Raw genomic sequence first — 15,449 nt, 5'->3', positions numbered from 1 at the left:
GTGTCCATCAATAGACAAATAGATAAAGAGGTGGTACATATGCACAATGGAATACTAATTACCTGGCCATAAAAAAGAATGAAATTTTGCCATCTACAACATGGATGGATCTAGAAGATAGTATGCTAAGTAAGTCAGACAGAAAAAGGCAAATATCCCATGATTTCACTTATGTGAGGAATCGAAAGAACAGAATAAATGAGCAAACAAAACAAACTTATAGATACAGAGAACATTTTCATGGTTCCCAGCTGGGAGGGGGGATGGATGAAAAGGGGGAAGAGATTAAGATGTGCAAATTACCAGTTATAAAAACTATCACAAGGATGGAAATAAAGTACAGCATAGAGAATCTAGTCAATAATATTGTAATAACTATGTATGGTGTCAGATGGGTACTAGACTTATGGGGGTGGTCACTTTCTAAGTTACATAAATATCTAATCACTATGTTGTACACCTGAAACTAATATAATATTGTATGTCAACTGTAATTGAAAAATAAAAGATTATTTTTTAAAAAGAATATTATTCAAGTGTTAATACAATAGAGTCTAGAGGTAGAAGAGAGGCACTATTCCAACAAAAATTGGGATAATGGCAAAGGAAAGATATCAGCACTGTGTGAGCAAATAATGGGGGGAAAAGGGACAGAAATAACCCATCTGACGAAGTGTTAAATAGGTAATATAGAAAACTGTTATGGAATTAATTGTGCCGTTCTAAATTTGTATGTTTAAGTCTTAACTCCCTGTGTGGCTGTATTTAGATACTGGGTCTTTAAAGATGTAATTGAGATTAAATGAGGTCACTAGGGTGGGCCCTAATCCAATATAACTGATGTCCTCATAAGGAGATTAGGATACCAACACACACAGAGGGAAGATCATGTGAAGACACAGTGAGAAGGTAGTCTCCTATAAGCCAAGAAGAAAAGTCTCAGAAAGAATCAACCCTGCTGATACCTTGATCTCAACTTCCAGCTTTCAGAACTATGAGAAAATAAATTTATGTTGTTTAGCCACCAAGTTCATGGTACTTGATTATGACAGCTCTAGCAAACTAATGGAAAATTCCAACATTCATTCATTCAACAAATAGTTCCCGAACTTTTATATGAGTTAGGCATTGTTCTAAGACTCAGGGAAAATAGCAACAAACACTTCTTGTCCTCCATGAAGCTTATAGTCTGGCAGGGACTGGAGCAGGAGGCAGACAATAATCAAGAAAGGAAAATAGATGATGGTAAATGCCAGGAGGAAAAATAAAGTTGGGGAGATTGAAAGTGTTGGGAGTGGGAGAAGGGGCAGTTTTCAATTTTGACAGTTAGGAAAAGGCCCCACTAAGGAGGTAACATCAGAGTAAAGATCTGATGGAAATGAGGGAGTGAGTCATGTGAGCGTGTGGGAGAACATTCCAGACAGAGGGAAAGCAAGTGCAAAGACCTGAAGCAGGAGTGTGCCTGACATGTTCAAGGAACAGGGAGAAGGCCAGTATGGCTGCAGTAAACTGGAAAAACAGATGTCAGGAAGGTAACAGAGGCCAGTAGATATCAAGTGAACATGTTTAATAGGCAGTTGGAATTATGAGTCTGGAGACAGGTTAGGAGAGGTCTGAGTAGAAGACAAAAATTTGAGAGGCATGGTCATGTCAGTAGATTTGAAGCCTGAGGCTGGATGAGATCACCAAAGGAGTTAAGTATGGGTAGAAAAGAGTTGAGGTAGAAGGACCAAGATTCGGGCTGCTCTAAAGTTTAGGAAGATGAGGAGAGATGAATAGATGCTGGTAAGCAATGACCAGAGGGGCAAGAGCAGGAAACAAGTAATCTACCAATGTCCTGGAAGCCTGGTGGAAAAAAAAAATATTTAGAGAGTAATTTACAGTGTCTGTAAAACGGTGCCAATTAGTCAATAAACTGGAGACTGAGACTTGACAATTAGCTTTAGTGACGTGAATGTCACTCATAAATTAACCATTCTATAGACAAGTGGGAGTGAAAACCTATTCAAAATCAGATTTAAGAGAGAATGAGAGGAAAGTTTGAAGTTATTGAGTACATACAATGTAATAATGTAAAAAGAGAAAAAGTGTGGTAGCGTGTGGGGATTAATTATTAACTTTAAGAAAGGAGAAACAACTGCAAGTTCGAATGTTGAAGAGAATGATCCAGTTCAGAAGAAACAAATGGTGATACAGAAGAGAGGGAAGAACTACCGGAGCCATATTTTTTATTAATACCCAGTTTCCCCAAAAACAAGACCTAGCCGGACAATCAGCTCTAATGCGTCTTTTGGAGCAAAAATTAAATAAGACCTGGTATTATGTTAATTATATTACATTATATTACATTATATTACGTTATATTACATTATACATTATATTATATATTATACCCTGCCTTATATTATAGTAAAACAAGACGAGGTATTATATTACATTACATTATATTCATTATATTAAAGACCTGGTTTTATATTATAGTAAAATGTCTTATATTAATTTTTGCTCTAAAATATGCATTAGAGCTGATTGTCCGGGTAGGTCTTATTTTCGGGGAAACATGGTAGTAACAGTAGAGAAGCTAGAATTATGGGAACAGATAAAGGAAAGTGGGCAGAAGTGATGTTGCTGAGAGTTTGTAGAAGTTCTGATAGCTTCAATTTAAAGTAATGCCATCAGTTGAGAATAATCTAGTGCAACTGTCAAGGGCTTGATAGAGAGGAAAAGGTATGAAATAGATATTTAGAATAGAAGACCGAATGACTTACGTAATATGACTCACTGGGTAGTATTAATGGCCTACTTGTGGTCGATTATCAAGTTTAAAGTGAGACCAAGAAACTAGTTTTCTCTAGCCAGGTTCAGTTATGTAAATGCAGGCACAAAATAAGCAGAATGGGTTTAACCAGTGTTGTGATTTACCCAAATGTTTAACGAAAGGCAAAGGAAGTTAAGCGTATATGCAAAAAAAAAAAAAATTAATGTTTGATCATAGAATTCAAAGTGAACAAGAAAGAAAGTAGGGACATGAAGGGGATAAAAGATAGTGAAACTGGCAGGATCAATGAACAGAAAAAACCAGTGAGATTAAAAGATTACTTGAGTTCATTTAGTAGAGGATGTGAGCTAAAGAGATAGGAAATGGTGGTTGGAAAGTGGGGTGTCTGACAATGAGAGTGTAGAGAGTTTATAGTTATTGGTACTACTAAGGTCCAGGGATGGCTCATGGAAGAGAGTAGCTGAGGTAGAATGAAGCGTACGATTACTGGAGGGGAGGTCAAGGACCTGATAGGCTAGAATATTGGACTAATCATCTACATACACATTAGAGTCACCAAGAGTTTAATGTGATGGAGACAGATGAGGCAAGTGCTTCAGTCCATAGACACCTGCAGTAAAAGGAGACTGGGTGGTATAAATTGATGACATGAGGAACAGGAAAAAGGAGGGGACTAATGTGTAGATTTCATTAAGCAACAAGAAGAGCACCTATGCCACCTCCAAGCCCAGTGATGTTAGGGAGGTGGGAGTACACACAGCCACATCTGAGAGGAGGCGAAACGGTGCCTTCAATGGAAAGCCAGGTTTCAACTGGAACAGGTGAGTGGACCGAATGTCAGAGAAAAGGTTGAGGATAAAGAAGATGTAGCTAACGACTGACCTTGAATTCCTGAGGGCACTATAAAAGGGTTTCAGTAGATGGTGAGGGGTTGGAGATGAAAACACATACGGGGACAGCAGCCAACCTTCTCGGGGATGAACTGAGAATCATGGGCTTGCAATGACTGACACGGGCAAACATTAGCGACTGAGGGAGCGAGCAGGAGACGGGGATTAGTCCGGAAAACAGAAACCACTTGTTTTTCAAGAAAGGAAACTTCTAATTAAGCTTTTGAACATAATTGTAAATTCACATGTAGCTATAAAATAGTAGAGGTATTCTTTGTACTCTCTGCATACCAAACTATAGAACAGTACCAGGACTTTGACATTGCTGCAATCAAGACCCATGACATGAAATCTCCACAAGGATCCCTCACGTTGTGCTCCTACAGCCATACCTACCTCCTTTCTGCCCCCATCTCCTCCTGACGCTCTGGCAATCACCAGTCTGCTCTCCATTTCTATAATTTTATCATTTAAAGAATGTGATATAAATAGAATCATAGAGTATGTAACGTTTTATAATTGGCTTTTTCTCACTCAGCATAATTCTCTGGAGATTCATCCAGGTTGTAATGTGTACCAACAGTTCATTCCTGTTTCTTGCCGTTAGTGCCCCATGGTATTGATATACCAGTTTACTTAACCATTTATTTACCTGATGAAGGACATACTGTGTGTAGTAGGCTGATTAATGCCCTCCTCCCCTCCTAAAATATCAAGTCACTGAACCTGTGAATGTTCCCTTACATGGCAAGAGACCACAAATGTGATTTAAAGATCACGAATCCTGGATTATGTGAGGGCCCTAAATGCAATCACAGGCATCCTTGTAAGAGAGGTAGATTTGATGCACACCAAAGAGGAGCCAATGTGTCCATGGAGACAGAGTGCAGTGATGTGAACAAAAGCCAAGGGATGATGGCTAGGATGATTCTCCCCTAGAGCGTAGACGGAGCACAGCCCTGTGGACCTTAGTCTCAGCCCAGTGAAACTGATTTCAGACTTTCGGACTCCAGAACTGTGAGAACATGTTCTTGTTAGCCACCAAGTGTGTGGTAATGAGCAGGTTTGCACAGAGCAGACAGACATTCCTACTTCCCTAGGACTTTGGACTTTCCCGTATAGCTGCCAGGAAAGTTCTGACATTTCAACCTCGTTGATGGTAAACAGCCATTGAGTTGTTATCACCATTCGCAGGTTCTCAAGCCAACACGTTAAATCCTACTTCCTGTGTGAGGACACCTGTATCATTATGTCTGGCCTATCTTATGTCACCCTTTTTGGTTTAATACCCTTAGAATTCATTCCCACACATACTCCCCAGACTCCTACTAATACAAAGCAGAGTAGCCTACAACTCTAGTGCATAGATGCACTTTTGGTCCCAATCTCACACTTCTGTTTGGGGCACGCTGGCATCAGTTCATTATTCCTTGGAAGTAAAGACGGATGGCAGACGTGGATGCTGAGGACTGATGTACCCTTACGAAAACTGTCTTAGGTGCAGTCACTGACACCTTTTTTTCTTGGGGGTGTAAGGGGTGAGGTAAGACTCTTTCCCTCAGGAAGGGCTGCTTCTGTCAGCTAAAAAAGACAAGGTATTCCCTTCAAGTTGCCATAAGTTTTATAATGTTTCACACTTCCTTTTGTCTTTTTTCCTAGGTGTATACCCTGGACATCGAAAACAACTAGCCCTCAAAACAATCTCTGTAATCCCTATCATGGCCAGTGACTAAATGCCAGATCCTCCAGCTCCGTCCCCCATTACCCCACACCATCACTAGTGATAATTTGAGTAAATGAGAAATCACCTCTTGCCACCAATTACAAGTATCCGTTTCCCCGGCAAGAAAGTTATTTGTATATCCATCAAATATATGAACACTCCAATCCCAGAATCCCACTTTGAGGCTGTTTTCTGGGGTTACTCACGGTACAAATTACTGTATTATTCAGGACTGGAGCAGGAAACAGATGCGAGTGAGGATAAAAGGAACCTACAAGAGATAGTGAAGCAGCCTGGGCTAAGCAAGAGCAAGGTGATTCTACTAAGAAAAGGCAAGGAAGAGTGGTTCTTTGAACCTGTGAGATTTCTGTTTGGAGGAGAGGGCTAAGTCAGGAGCTGAGATGCACAGGAACACAGCTATTTCCACCACTACACAGCAGGGAGAAAAGCAAGAGAATAAACACCCTGACCTCTTTCCCCTTCACTTAACCTTCTAATGACCTCTGTCATTTGCAAAACCAAAGCAAGGAAAAGGGAGTCTGGTTAATATAGTGCATGGAAGACAACTTCCAGGGATACTGAGCATGGTGAGGGGGAGGAGTGGATTTAGAAGACAAAAGAATAGATGATTTAGCAGGCTTCCTGCTTATGCAATACTGGAAAAAAGCACAGAAAGGATGTTAAGTATCAAAAGGAAAAATAGGGTACTATCAGGACCACTCAAGTCCTAAGCTTCCTTCCATTGGCCTACTGCCTAAGGTAAGGCCAGAAGAGTGACCTTACCTCTAGCAGCACAGGGGCACTCTCTTCAAGGTGGCCTGCAAATGGAGTGCATTACACCAAGCATTAGGCGCTCTACCTCTGCTTAAGTACTCAGTAAATGTTACTTTTCTTCCTCCGCATGTTGGTTCCTTCCCATTTTTTTCCATTGAAAAATGACCCTAAAAAAGTGCCTATATTCTCCTAGGTATTAAAGTTCCTCTGAAGACCCTCTACCTTTTGTCTTAAAACACAAGCAAGTTTGCATTCTACTTACTAGTACCTATAGTATTTAGATTTTTTCCAAAAATTGAAATTAAAATAATTTCCTTTGAGAATTTTGGGCTTAAGTGAGCTCATTATTCTGACACTGTTGCCACTTTTAAGTAACAAAGAGATCCTATCCTGCTGTTTTAATCCTAATAAGATATATAGGACATAAATCTACACACTGACGACTATGGATGAACGCACAAGTATAACAGTTAATGCATACAACTAGAAGTGATAAAGGTTATTCCTGGAGAGGGAAAGATGTAAGGGTAAGTAGGGACGACAGGTCTTAAGCTGCATCTGTGGAGAAAATGAAAAGATGAAGCAAATATGGGAAAATAGCATGTTAAACCTAGGTGTTGGTTACACATGGCATTACTTCATGAAATCAGCAAAAGCTACAAAGGCTCCCAGACCCCACGACCCCTGCCACAAGACTGCTTGTTGTTACATGTGTCAGCATAATGGAGTTCCATATAGTGGAGTTCAGGCTCCGAATCTAAGCTGTCCGGTTCAAGTATCAAGTCCACTATTCAATGGATGTATAATCTTTAAAGTTGCTTCGTATCTCAGCACCTTATTTTCCCTATCAGTAAAATGGGAATAGAACCTACTCTATAAAGTTATGAGAATTGAACAACTTGATACACATGAAGCATTCACAAAGAAAGATGCTATGCTAATATAAATATAAATGCCCTAAGACAGACAAGACACAGCTATTAACTGGAGATATGTCCAAAGACCTTTGCCAATCCCAAACTCACAAACACTATGATGGCATATTATTTTCCCCATAAAATGAAATTAGTTCTCTTCACATCCCTTTGAGTACTAGTACATGGAATTGTTTTCAGACATATCTGTGGTCAAATATGTGTACACATACATGTATTTATAAATCTATTTCGTTTTCAAGTACAAATGGCAATAGTTCAGCCAGTGAGGGGCTACTGACTTACCCAAACCTAACTAGTTTCTGAGTTTCAGACACTGATTACTAAGGACAAAGATGTAACTGAAAATTTACCCAAATTGACTCAATTCCTGAGTTTGAATAACAAGGAATATGTGAATATGCGTACTCATAAATGCACACATACAAGCTCTGACAATTGAGCTCATGAAGTCATCCTAGAAAAAGTGCTACATATATCATTGCTATCACTACGGTCACCTTCAAAGTACTCCCCTTGGGAAGCTATGCACTGATGTCAGCACGTAGTCCACCCTTCAAAGCAATTTTGGAACTCTTTTTGTGGAATGGCCCACAGAGCTGTCGTCGTATTACCCTTGATGTCCTGAATGTCATGAAAATGTCTTCCTTTCAATATTTCCTTTATCTTTGGGTAAAGAAAGAAATCATTGGGGGCCAGATCAGGTGAGTAGCGAGGGTGTTCCAATAGTTATTTGTTTACTGGCTAAAAACTCCCTCACAGACAGTGCCGTGTGAGCTGGTGCATTGTCGTGATGCAAGAGCCATGAATTGTTGGTGAAAAGTTCAGGTCGTCTAACTTTTTCATGCAGCTTTTTCAGCACTACCAAAGAGTCAACTTGGCTAACTGTCTGTCGAGTGGTACAAATTCGTAATGAATAATCTCTGATATCAAAAAAGGTTAGCAATAGCGTTGTGACAAGTTTGAGAACTTAATTGTCAGACCTCGTACATACAGACACATTGTAAAAATCAATCTGAGTTCCTATGCATGAAATGTATAAATAGAAACCAATAAAGCTACCCATTGCACAATATGATACCACGAAAAGAATGGTTTTGACTCAGCAAAACATGGATATGAAGCAGTACTAAGGTCCAGCCCAACGCAGGACTCAACAGTTGGCAGCACCAAATGTTAAGCTTTGGTGGTGGAGGAAAATGGAGTAATCTGTGCAAGATGCCGCTAAATCTCCTATACCACTCTGCATAAGGGGACCCTACACAGGGAAGAAGCAAGTGATTCCAAGGATGACGGTGAAAGGAGATTTAAGGATGACAGCTATGCACCGGCCACAGAAGGCAAAAAGTCCAGACAGGACAAAACAGGAATGATTTCTTCAAGAAAACGGATGAAAATGATGGAACTCCTATTTCTGAACATAGAAGATATTCATACTTAATTTTGGGTTGAATTAGCAATAAGTACATAGAAACCTATGCAAAATCAATTACTAACTCAAGGAAATAAAAGTGCAGTATAGGGTAAGAATAACACACTCAGCTATGCACATTACATAATCTTAATCACAGCTAATAGTGTAAACACTGAATTACAATATAATTATGCTGGGAAAAAGGGAGCAGGAAGGGAATGTGCAATGGTTGGGAAGCAGAATAGTGAAGATTTATATTAGGAATTAAATAACTGCCTAAAATTGAAAAATCAAGCAAAACCAACATATGTATGTTATTTGGAGATACGGTTATAAGTAACAACAACAAAAAAATCACCTAAAAGATTTGAAAGAGCTTCTTCTGGGGTCAGGAAATGGGGGGAGGCCAAGGTAATGGTGTTTTTCATTTAGAAAAAATATTTTTATACATCTATTTGATTCTTTATCTGTGTGTGCAACTTTAAGAAACAGAAAAACAAAAACACAAAATCTAGCACAGTATCTGGCTCATAAAAATTCAATAATGTTAATCAATTTATTATTATAATGACAAGACAGATGACAGTTTTTCATATCACATTACATTCATGCTAGGGGTAACAATGCTTCCTCTATTACAAATGCTACTTCACCTTTTTAAACACATTATTTACTATGCTTGGAATATGTATGGGCATGCTTAATAAAATAAAGAAATTATAAAACATTCCAAATTTTTTTTTACTAAGCAAAGAATCTGATTTTATACAATTTACATACAACTTTCAATTTTAGTAACAGAAACAATGAAGTTATTTCACTTCTTGATATTTAACAATAAGACTTTAACTCCCCAAGACATGCACTACAACCATATAATAGATTCTGTCATCAATATGATGGTCTTGGCATCTTATATATTATGTTCCCACTTTAAATTAAGTCCTATTTACTAAAATAAAAACAGGCAAAGACAGTGAACAGGTCGTTTATAAAAGAAAGAAATACAAATAGCCAATAACAACACTGACATACCAACCTCATTTGGAATGAAAGAAATACAAATTTTAAAAATAAGGAACCATTTTTCATTTATGTTTGCAACAATTAAATTAGAAAGAAAAGGCAGCATCTACAGTTGACAAAGGAGTATGTAGGTGTGTGTGTGGGGGTGGGGGGAGTGAAAGGGGTCACACATATAAAACTCACTGGCAGTGTAAACTGTACAGCCTTTTTGAAGAGCAATTTGACAATACTTATTAAACGTTTTTAATCCCTTTGAACCAATCATTCTACTTGCAGAAACTTTCTCAAGGACATAATTAAACATGTACCTCAAAATGTGGTTATAAGGATATTCACTGCACCACTGCTTACAGTAAAATTTGCAAACAATCAAAATATCTAAGAGGAAAAAAATGAGTAAATTTGTGGCACACCTTCCTTTCGGCAGCAGTGGGCTTCCTTCCCCTCAATGCCATTCCCACAACTTCGTCTTAGCTTCTCCCTTCCCAAAAGGCCACACCCAGAGACTAATCATGTCAGACAGAGATCAGCTTTCACAGTGACCTGATCTGAGTCAAGTGAAACAGAGAGGAAATTTTCTGGGGGCTTGTGGGACATGTACTCCTTATGGACAAAAATGAGATGTGAGGAAAAATGGCCTTTCCTTTTTTTTTTTTTTGGCCTTTCCTTTCTTTTAGATGCAATTTTACGAAGATATGAAGCTGGAAGTTATAGCAGCAGCTCTTATGACTGACCACGAAGGAGACAAGCCTAAGGCAAAACAAACTGAGGCTGAGGCAAAAAACACTGTCCTTAATGACACCTCTGAACTGTGTGTTGTGTGAGATAACAAATGTCCCTGGTTACTAAGTCAATTTGATTTGGACACTGTTACCTCTGATCAAAAGCATCCTGACATGAACCACACAATACAGTACTTTAGAGCCAGTAAAAGTTATGCCACAGAAGTATATTTTTATGAACAGCAGATGTGCAGTTAAGAGAAAAAAAAATTACAAAACAGTATGTTCCCATGTTAAAAAAAAAAAAAGGATATTAATATGGATTCATTTACCAAGAGAAAGGTCTGGAAATATACTCCAGGTTTTAGAAACAGTTATCTCTGAAATAGCTCTCTCTGAAAGATAGGAATTTAAACGTTTTCTTTGTGCGTATTTGCATTTTCTATTTTTTTCTACAATAAGCATGTACAGGCATACCTCAGAGATACTGCAGGTTCTGTTCCAGACCATCGTAATCAAGCGAGCCGTAATCTTTTTGCTAGTGGAGGGTCTTGCCTTCCATTTGTAAAAAATGCAACACCTGTGAAATGCAATAAAGTGAAGCACAATAAAGCGTAGCACAATAAAGTGAGGTATGCCTGTGTCACTTTAAGATTCTGCCACCCTTTCTATCTCTTCTGTCAATCCAATGTGATTCTGGGAAGGAAGAAAAGATAAACATGTATTCTACTCAGCTATCTTGAACTGGGAGTATGCTTTTTTAATAGGAAAAGTTGTGTTTTTCTTTTTTCAACTGTTTTGTGAAATAAAATTTGATACTATCAGGCATTTTTTTTTTTTTTTAGTGAATACAGAATATTACAAACGGTTTTGATTTCCCTTTGTTACTTATCATATCATGACTTTGTACCATTTCGTATTAGAATTTCTTCTGTGAAGCAAAAACAGTCCCAAAATGAAGGATCTTCAGGGGTCATAGGAACAGCAGATGATATTAAATCATTAAAGGTGAGAATGGTGAACTGCCTCTGGGATGGTTTAGATTCATCTTGAGATGGAACCTAAGAGGAGAAAAAATAGATAACTTCATTGTTACACTGCATGGTAATCTTATCAATTTTATAATTAGGAAAATGTAAGACTTAAGACCAAATTACATTTCAGTAAAATTACAACATAGTAGGATTTCTAGGTAATTGTTTTTACTCCTTATACTAGTGTTGCCAATATAACAAATTAAGCAAAATATGAAATAACCTGATTCTCAAGCTTCTGTACATAACAATAACCTGTGGTATTTGTTTAAAATGTAGACTTACTGAGACACACATCCAAAAATTCTGATTTAATAGATGAGTTAAAAGGGATCCCAAAATATACGACAAGCAGGTGGGCTATTCCGATAGAGAAGGCCCCTGGGAAAACCGAAAAATACTCTAGAGGGTGGATCTGATAAAATTCCCATTAACCACACAGAGATACACCTCTTTCGGAAACGATTCATTCAATACTGAATTTAAACTGTATCTTATACTCTGAGATACACAGTGCCCTTGTTCAAAACTCAACCCAATACAGACCTCCTTTAACATTCTATACGTTCTAGTAAAGACACTATTTGGGTTACATAGAGCTGTAACAAGGTTAGTACCTATTTCATGCGATTTATGTCTCACAACTATGCTGATATGGTTGTTTCTCAATTTTTTAGATGAGAAAATTGAGGCTCAGGAAGATCAACAAATTTGCATAAGGTCACAATACAGGTTAAATGGTGAACCGGGGCCTTCTGAATAGTACCCCTGTCCTTTCCTCGCTATGTCATGCTGTCTAAATACGCTCCTGTCATTAAAATAGAAAGGAAGTACCACATGTGCAAATGTTACAAAAATATAATAAAGCTCTATAGAAACATAAGATACTCACACACAGTGTAGAGCTCAGGTAAGGTAGGACAGGTAACAAGGACAGAACACCTTCAGATAACAGGGATCAATTTTAACATGCCATCCCTTTTTAAGGAAGATAATTATAATGTCTGAGGGATTTTAATCCTTTGTTAATCTATCAAAGGCATGGTCTGTGGACTGAGTTATTTTTTTACAGAAAATGATGTATACAGAGATCACACCGTGTTCTCTCACATGGAATCCCTAATGATATACATAGAGTTTCAATTATTTTAACATTATCAGTATTCCTCAATTACTATCATAAAATCACAACTACATGTAGGCTGAGAGTCTTTGACCGTAAGGATTTTTTTTTTTAAATGTCTCCACTTACCAATCAACAGCACAAGAAACTAAAACCAGAATATGATTGCAAGAATTGAGACTGACGCTATGTCAGAATATACAAGGTCTCTCACACATTTCACACTATAACTTTGGGAATAATTGAGGAGCGTCCTATAAAAGGGAGAAGGGGTTAAATTTGCCAGATAATTCCATTACTCACTACCTATCAGCTTGGTACCCTTATATTGAAAATAGTCCCAATTCACTGGGAAATAAACCACTGTTAAGATGACTAAGACAGTGATTTTCTTGAATTTCAACTGAAACTGTGAGTACTAGGACAGAACTACTAGTTTTTTCTTTGCAACATTTAAGTATTTGAACGTAAAGCAGATAACATGCTTCTTAGAATTTTCTGTGCAATCTCAAGACGCTCTTAAGGATTTGATAACAAAAAAAAAACCACTTCTAAATCTATAATCCAAAAGCAAACAAACAAAAAAAAACCTTCTAATTTGATGTAAACCAAATGAATGCTTCTATCAATAAAGAAAAAACTCAACATTGATTCATGCTTTTAAAACAGAAGTCAGAGAAATCTTAATATCTTACATCCTGATGTCTAGATCCATCGGGTTTCCTAAGAGCTACTGCAACAAAATGGTGTTCATCTATTTTGCTTTCCTGAAAAATAAAAGGTGAAGTAAATACAGATTACTAAATGCATAAACTTAGAAAGATTTTTTGTTTACATTTTAAAAATCTCAATATCTCTGTACACACACACACACACACACACACACACACACACACACTACTCCTCCCCAAAACCGTTTAAGTCACAAACATTTTGAACCTATAATCTGAACTATGCCAATATATATTTCTTAATAGGGATATTCTCTCATATAACCACAGTAAATAACTGTGGTAAATTTAACATGGAAATGATACTTAAATCTATTACCTGTATTCCAAATTTTTGAATTAATCCAGTAATATCATTTATAGAATTTTCCCGCCACCCCCAAGTACAACAGGCAGTTTAGGGTCAAGTATTGCATTCAGTTGTCATATTTTGTTAGCCTTTCGACATTAAGTATTTTAAAATATAAACCCCCTTCTCCCCCTATTACTAATAGAACATTGCTCATTTTTGGTTTGTCTCATGTTTCTTAGTGATTATTAATACAATACATTCTCAGTCTGAGACTACATAGATGAAGGGTGCTATCCTGAGGAACATCTAGATAGCCATCTGCCTCATTGATGTTAATTCTTGTATCCGCTTAATGTTAGCGATTAAAAAAGAATGTTAACACGGGTTTATAAACATTTAGTTAACTACATACTATAGCCTATGGAAAATCATGGTGGAATTTTATAGTTAAGACAAAGAATATGCAATTTTCTATTTTCCACTATGTATGAGACAAAACGGGAGTGGGGGGGAGAGGGGATGGGGAGCTTAAAATGTAACCGATACTAAAATTATGAGATGACTTTTGAAAGTTATTAACAACTACAAAAAAAGTAAACAAAAATTTCACTAAAAAGCCACTTTACTAAGGCATTTTTCCATAAGACATCAGTTGAAATAGAAAACTACAATCAGAAATAGTATTACTTAGGGATTTTTCATCCTTTACCCTCTTCCTTTCTTCATACCTTAATATATCCAAATGAGCAAAAAAATGAAATTCAGTAAGGATAAATTTAAGAAAGTATTTTTCAAGAGGAAAAAATATAACTAGCTAAGTATCAGAAAAGATTTAATAGGTAATTTCCCTTTAAAAACAAGCTCACAATATTTATTATAATAACAAAACTATTCTTTTCGATACATGGTTATCCTAGCATTCTTTACACAGAATATATTGATAATATGAACATTATACAAAGACGTTTTGGTTATAATTACTTTTGGAAAACCACTTAGATCAGTAGTTCTGCAATGTCTGTACCTTAGGCAAACATCAGAGGTAATCATGGGCAATAACCAGTTTTCGTGTTCAGCTTGCTTACTAAAATGCCAATATACCTTGCACAATTTATCCACTTACCTCGTTACAACCCAAAATTCAATGAGATTTATTTCAAAATAAAAATTCATCGTATCTACTCAGACCTCATCGGCATCATATAAATATGAAATTCCACACAACAAAATTAGAAAAGCTCTTTTACAATGGTTAGTTATCAAACACTAATATTCGGTATCCCACTAGAATTAAAGCACGATGAGGTGATGAATTTTGCCTTAAATCCTTTCTGAGTAGGACGAGACTTATAATAAATTATTAGTTACAAAAGAAATGAAACCAACTAGCTAGCTAGCTACTGAAAGCTGGTTCATTCAATGCTACTAAACTTAAGATTTAATTTTAAGACTTTCTAAATTTTTAAGATTTTCCTAATCTTATAATTTTTTATCCATAACATTATTGTGAATACCAAAATATCCTTATAACCTCCAACAAACCCAAAGGGAGCAAAAATATTTTATCTTTTTAGGAGATAGTTTGGCATTAGATTACAAAGATCAATCTGCTTCAGTAAAATTGCATATCCTCTTCTTAGTATATGTATGCTGCCTTATAAACAAAGTAAAAAAAAAGTTTAAGCTATTAACATAAAACTTTCAAATTTTGTAATTTTTCCCCAATGGACTGTATCTGTAATAAATGTTAAGATTTCTACTTATTTAAGTATTTTCCTTTCAAAAAGCGAAGAATTTCTATTTCATCTAATCTCATCATTTGAAACTTTTTGGTGGTAACTTTCCTAACAGAAACTGGTTATGAAAATTAAGAACCTATGAAAATATGAGATTCCTTTCAGCATAAGATTTCCTATTTTTTCTAGAGTATTCTAGAGTATTATTTTTCTAAGTGAGATACAATACTCAGATAAGTGGAAAATATTTTGGATTTGTTGTAATAAATA

At 36.7% G+C, this 15,449-nt stretch overlaps 1 protein-coding gene across 3 annotated transcripts in view; it reads right to left on the bottom strand.

Moving 5' to 3' along the window:
• AASDHPPT (aminoadipate-semialdehyde dehydrogenase-phosphopantetheinyl transferase) overlaps positions 1 to 15,449 on the bottom strand; it is a 77,260-nt gene that overhangs the window by 44,685 nt on the left and 17,126 nt on the right. The window contains exons 5-7 of one of the 3 annotated variants that reach the window (XM_081061954.1): positions 13,116 to 13,187; positions 11,174 to 11,324; positions 10,741 to 10,843 (exon numbers count right to left, since the gene is read on the bottom strand). In XM_081061954.1, coding sequence (XP_080918080.1) covers positions 10,779 to 10,843; positions 11,174 to 11,324; positions 13,116 to 13,187 — 288 coding nt within the window. In that variant the 3' untranslated portion in view covers positions 10,741 to 10,778. Of the gene's footprint in view, positions 1 to 9,037; positions 10,844 to 11,005; positions 11,325 to 13,115; positions 13,188 to 15,449 lie in introns of those variants that run through there. The other 2 variants (XM_081061953.1, XM_081061955.1) reach the window with 2 other exon arrangements.

The sequence above is a fragment of the Rhinolophus hipposideros genome (genome assembly GCF_964194185.1).
Source record: "Rhinolophus hipposideros genome assembly, chromosome: 10".
Lineage (NCBI taxonomy): Eukaryota > Metazoa > Chordata > Mammalia > Chiroptera > Rhinolophidae > Rhinolophus > Rhinolophus hipposideros.
Note: the sequence above shows the minus strand (reverse complement) of the source record. Positions and strands in the feature narration are given on the sequence as shown.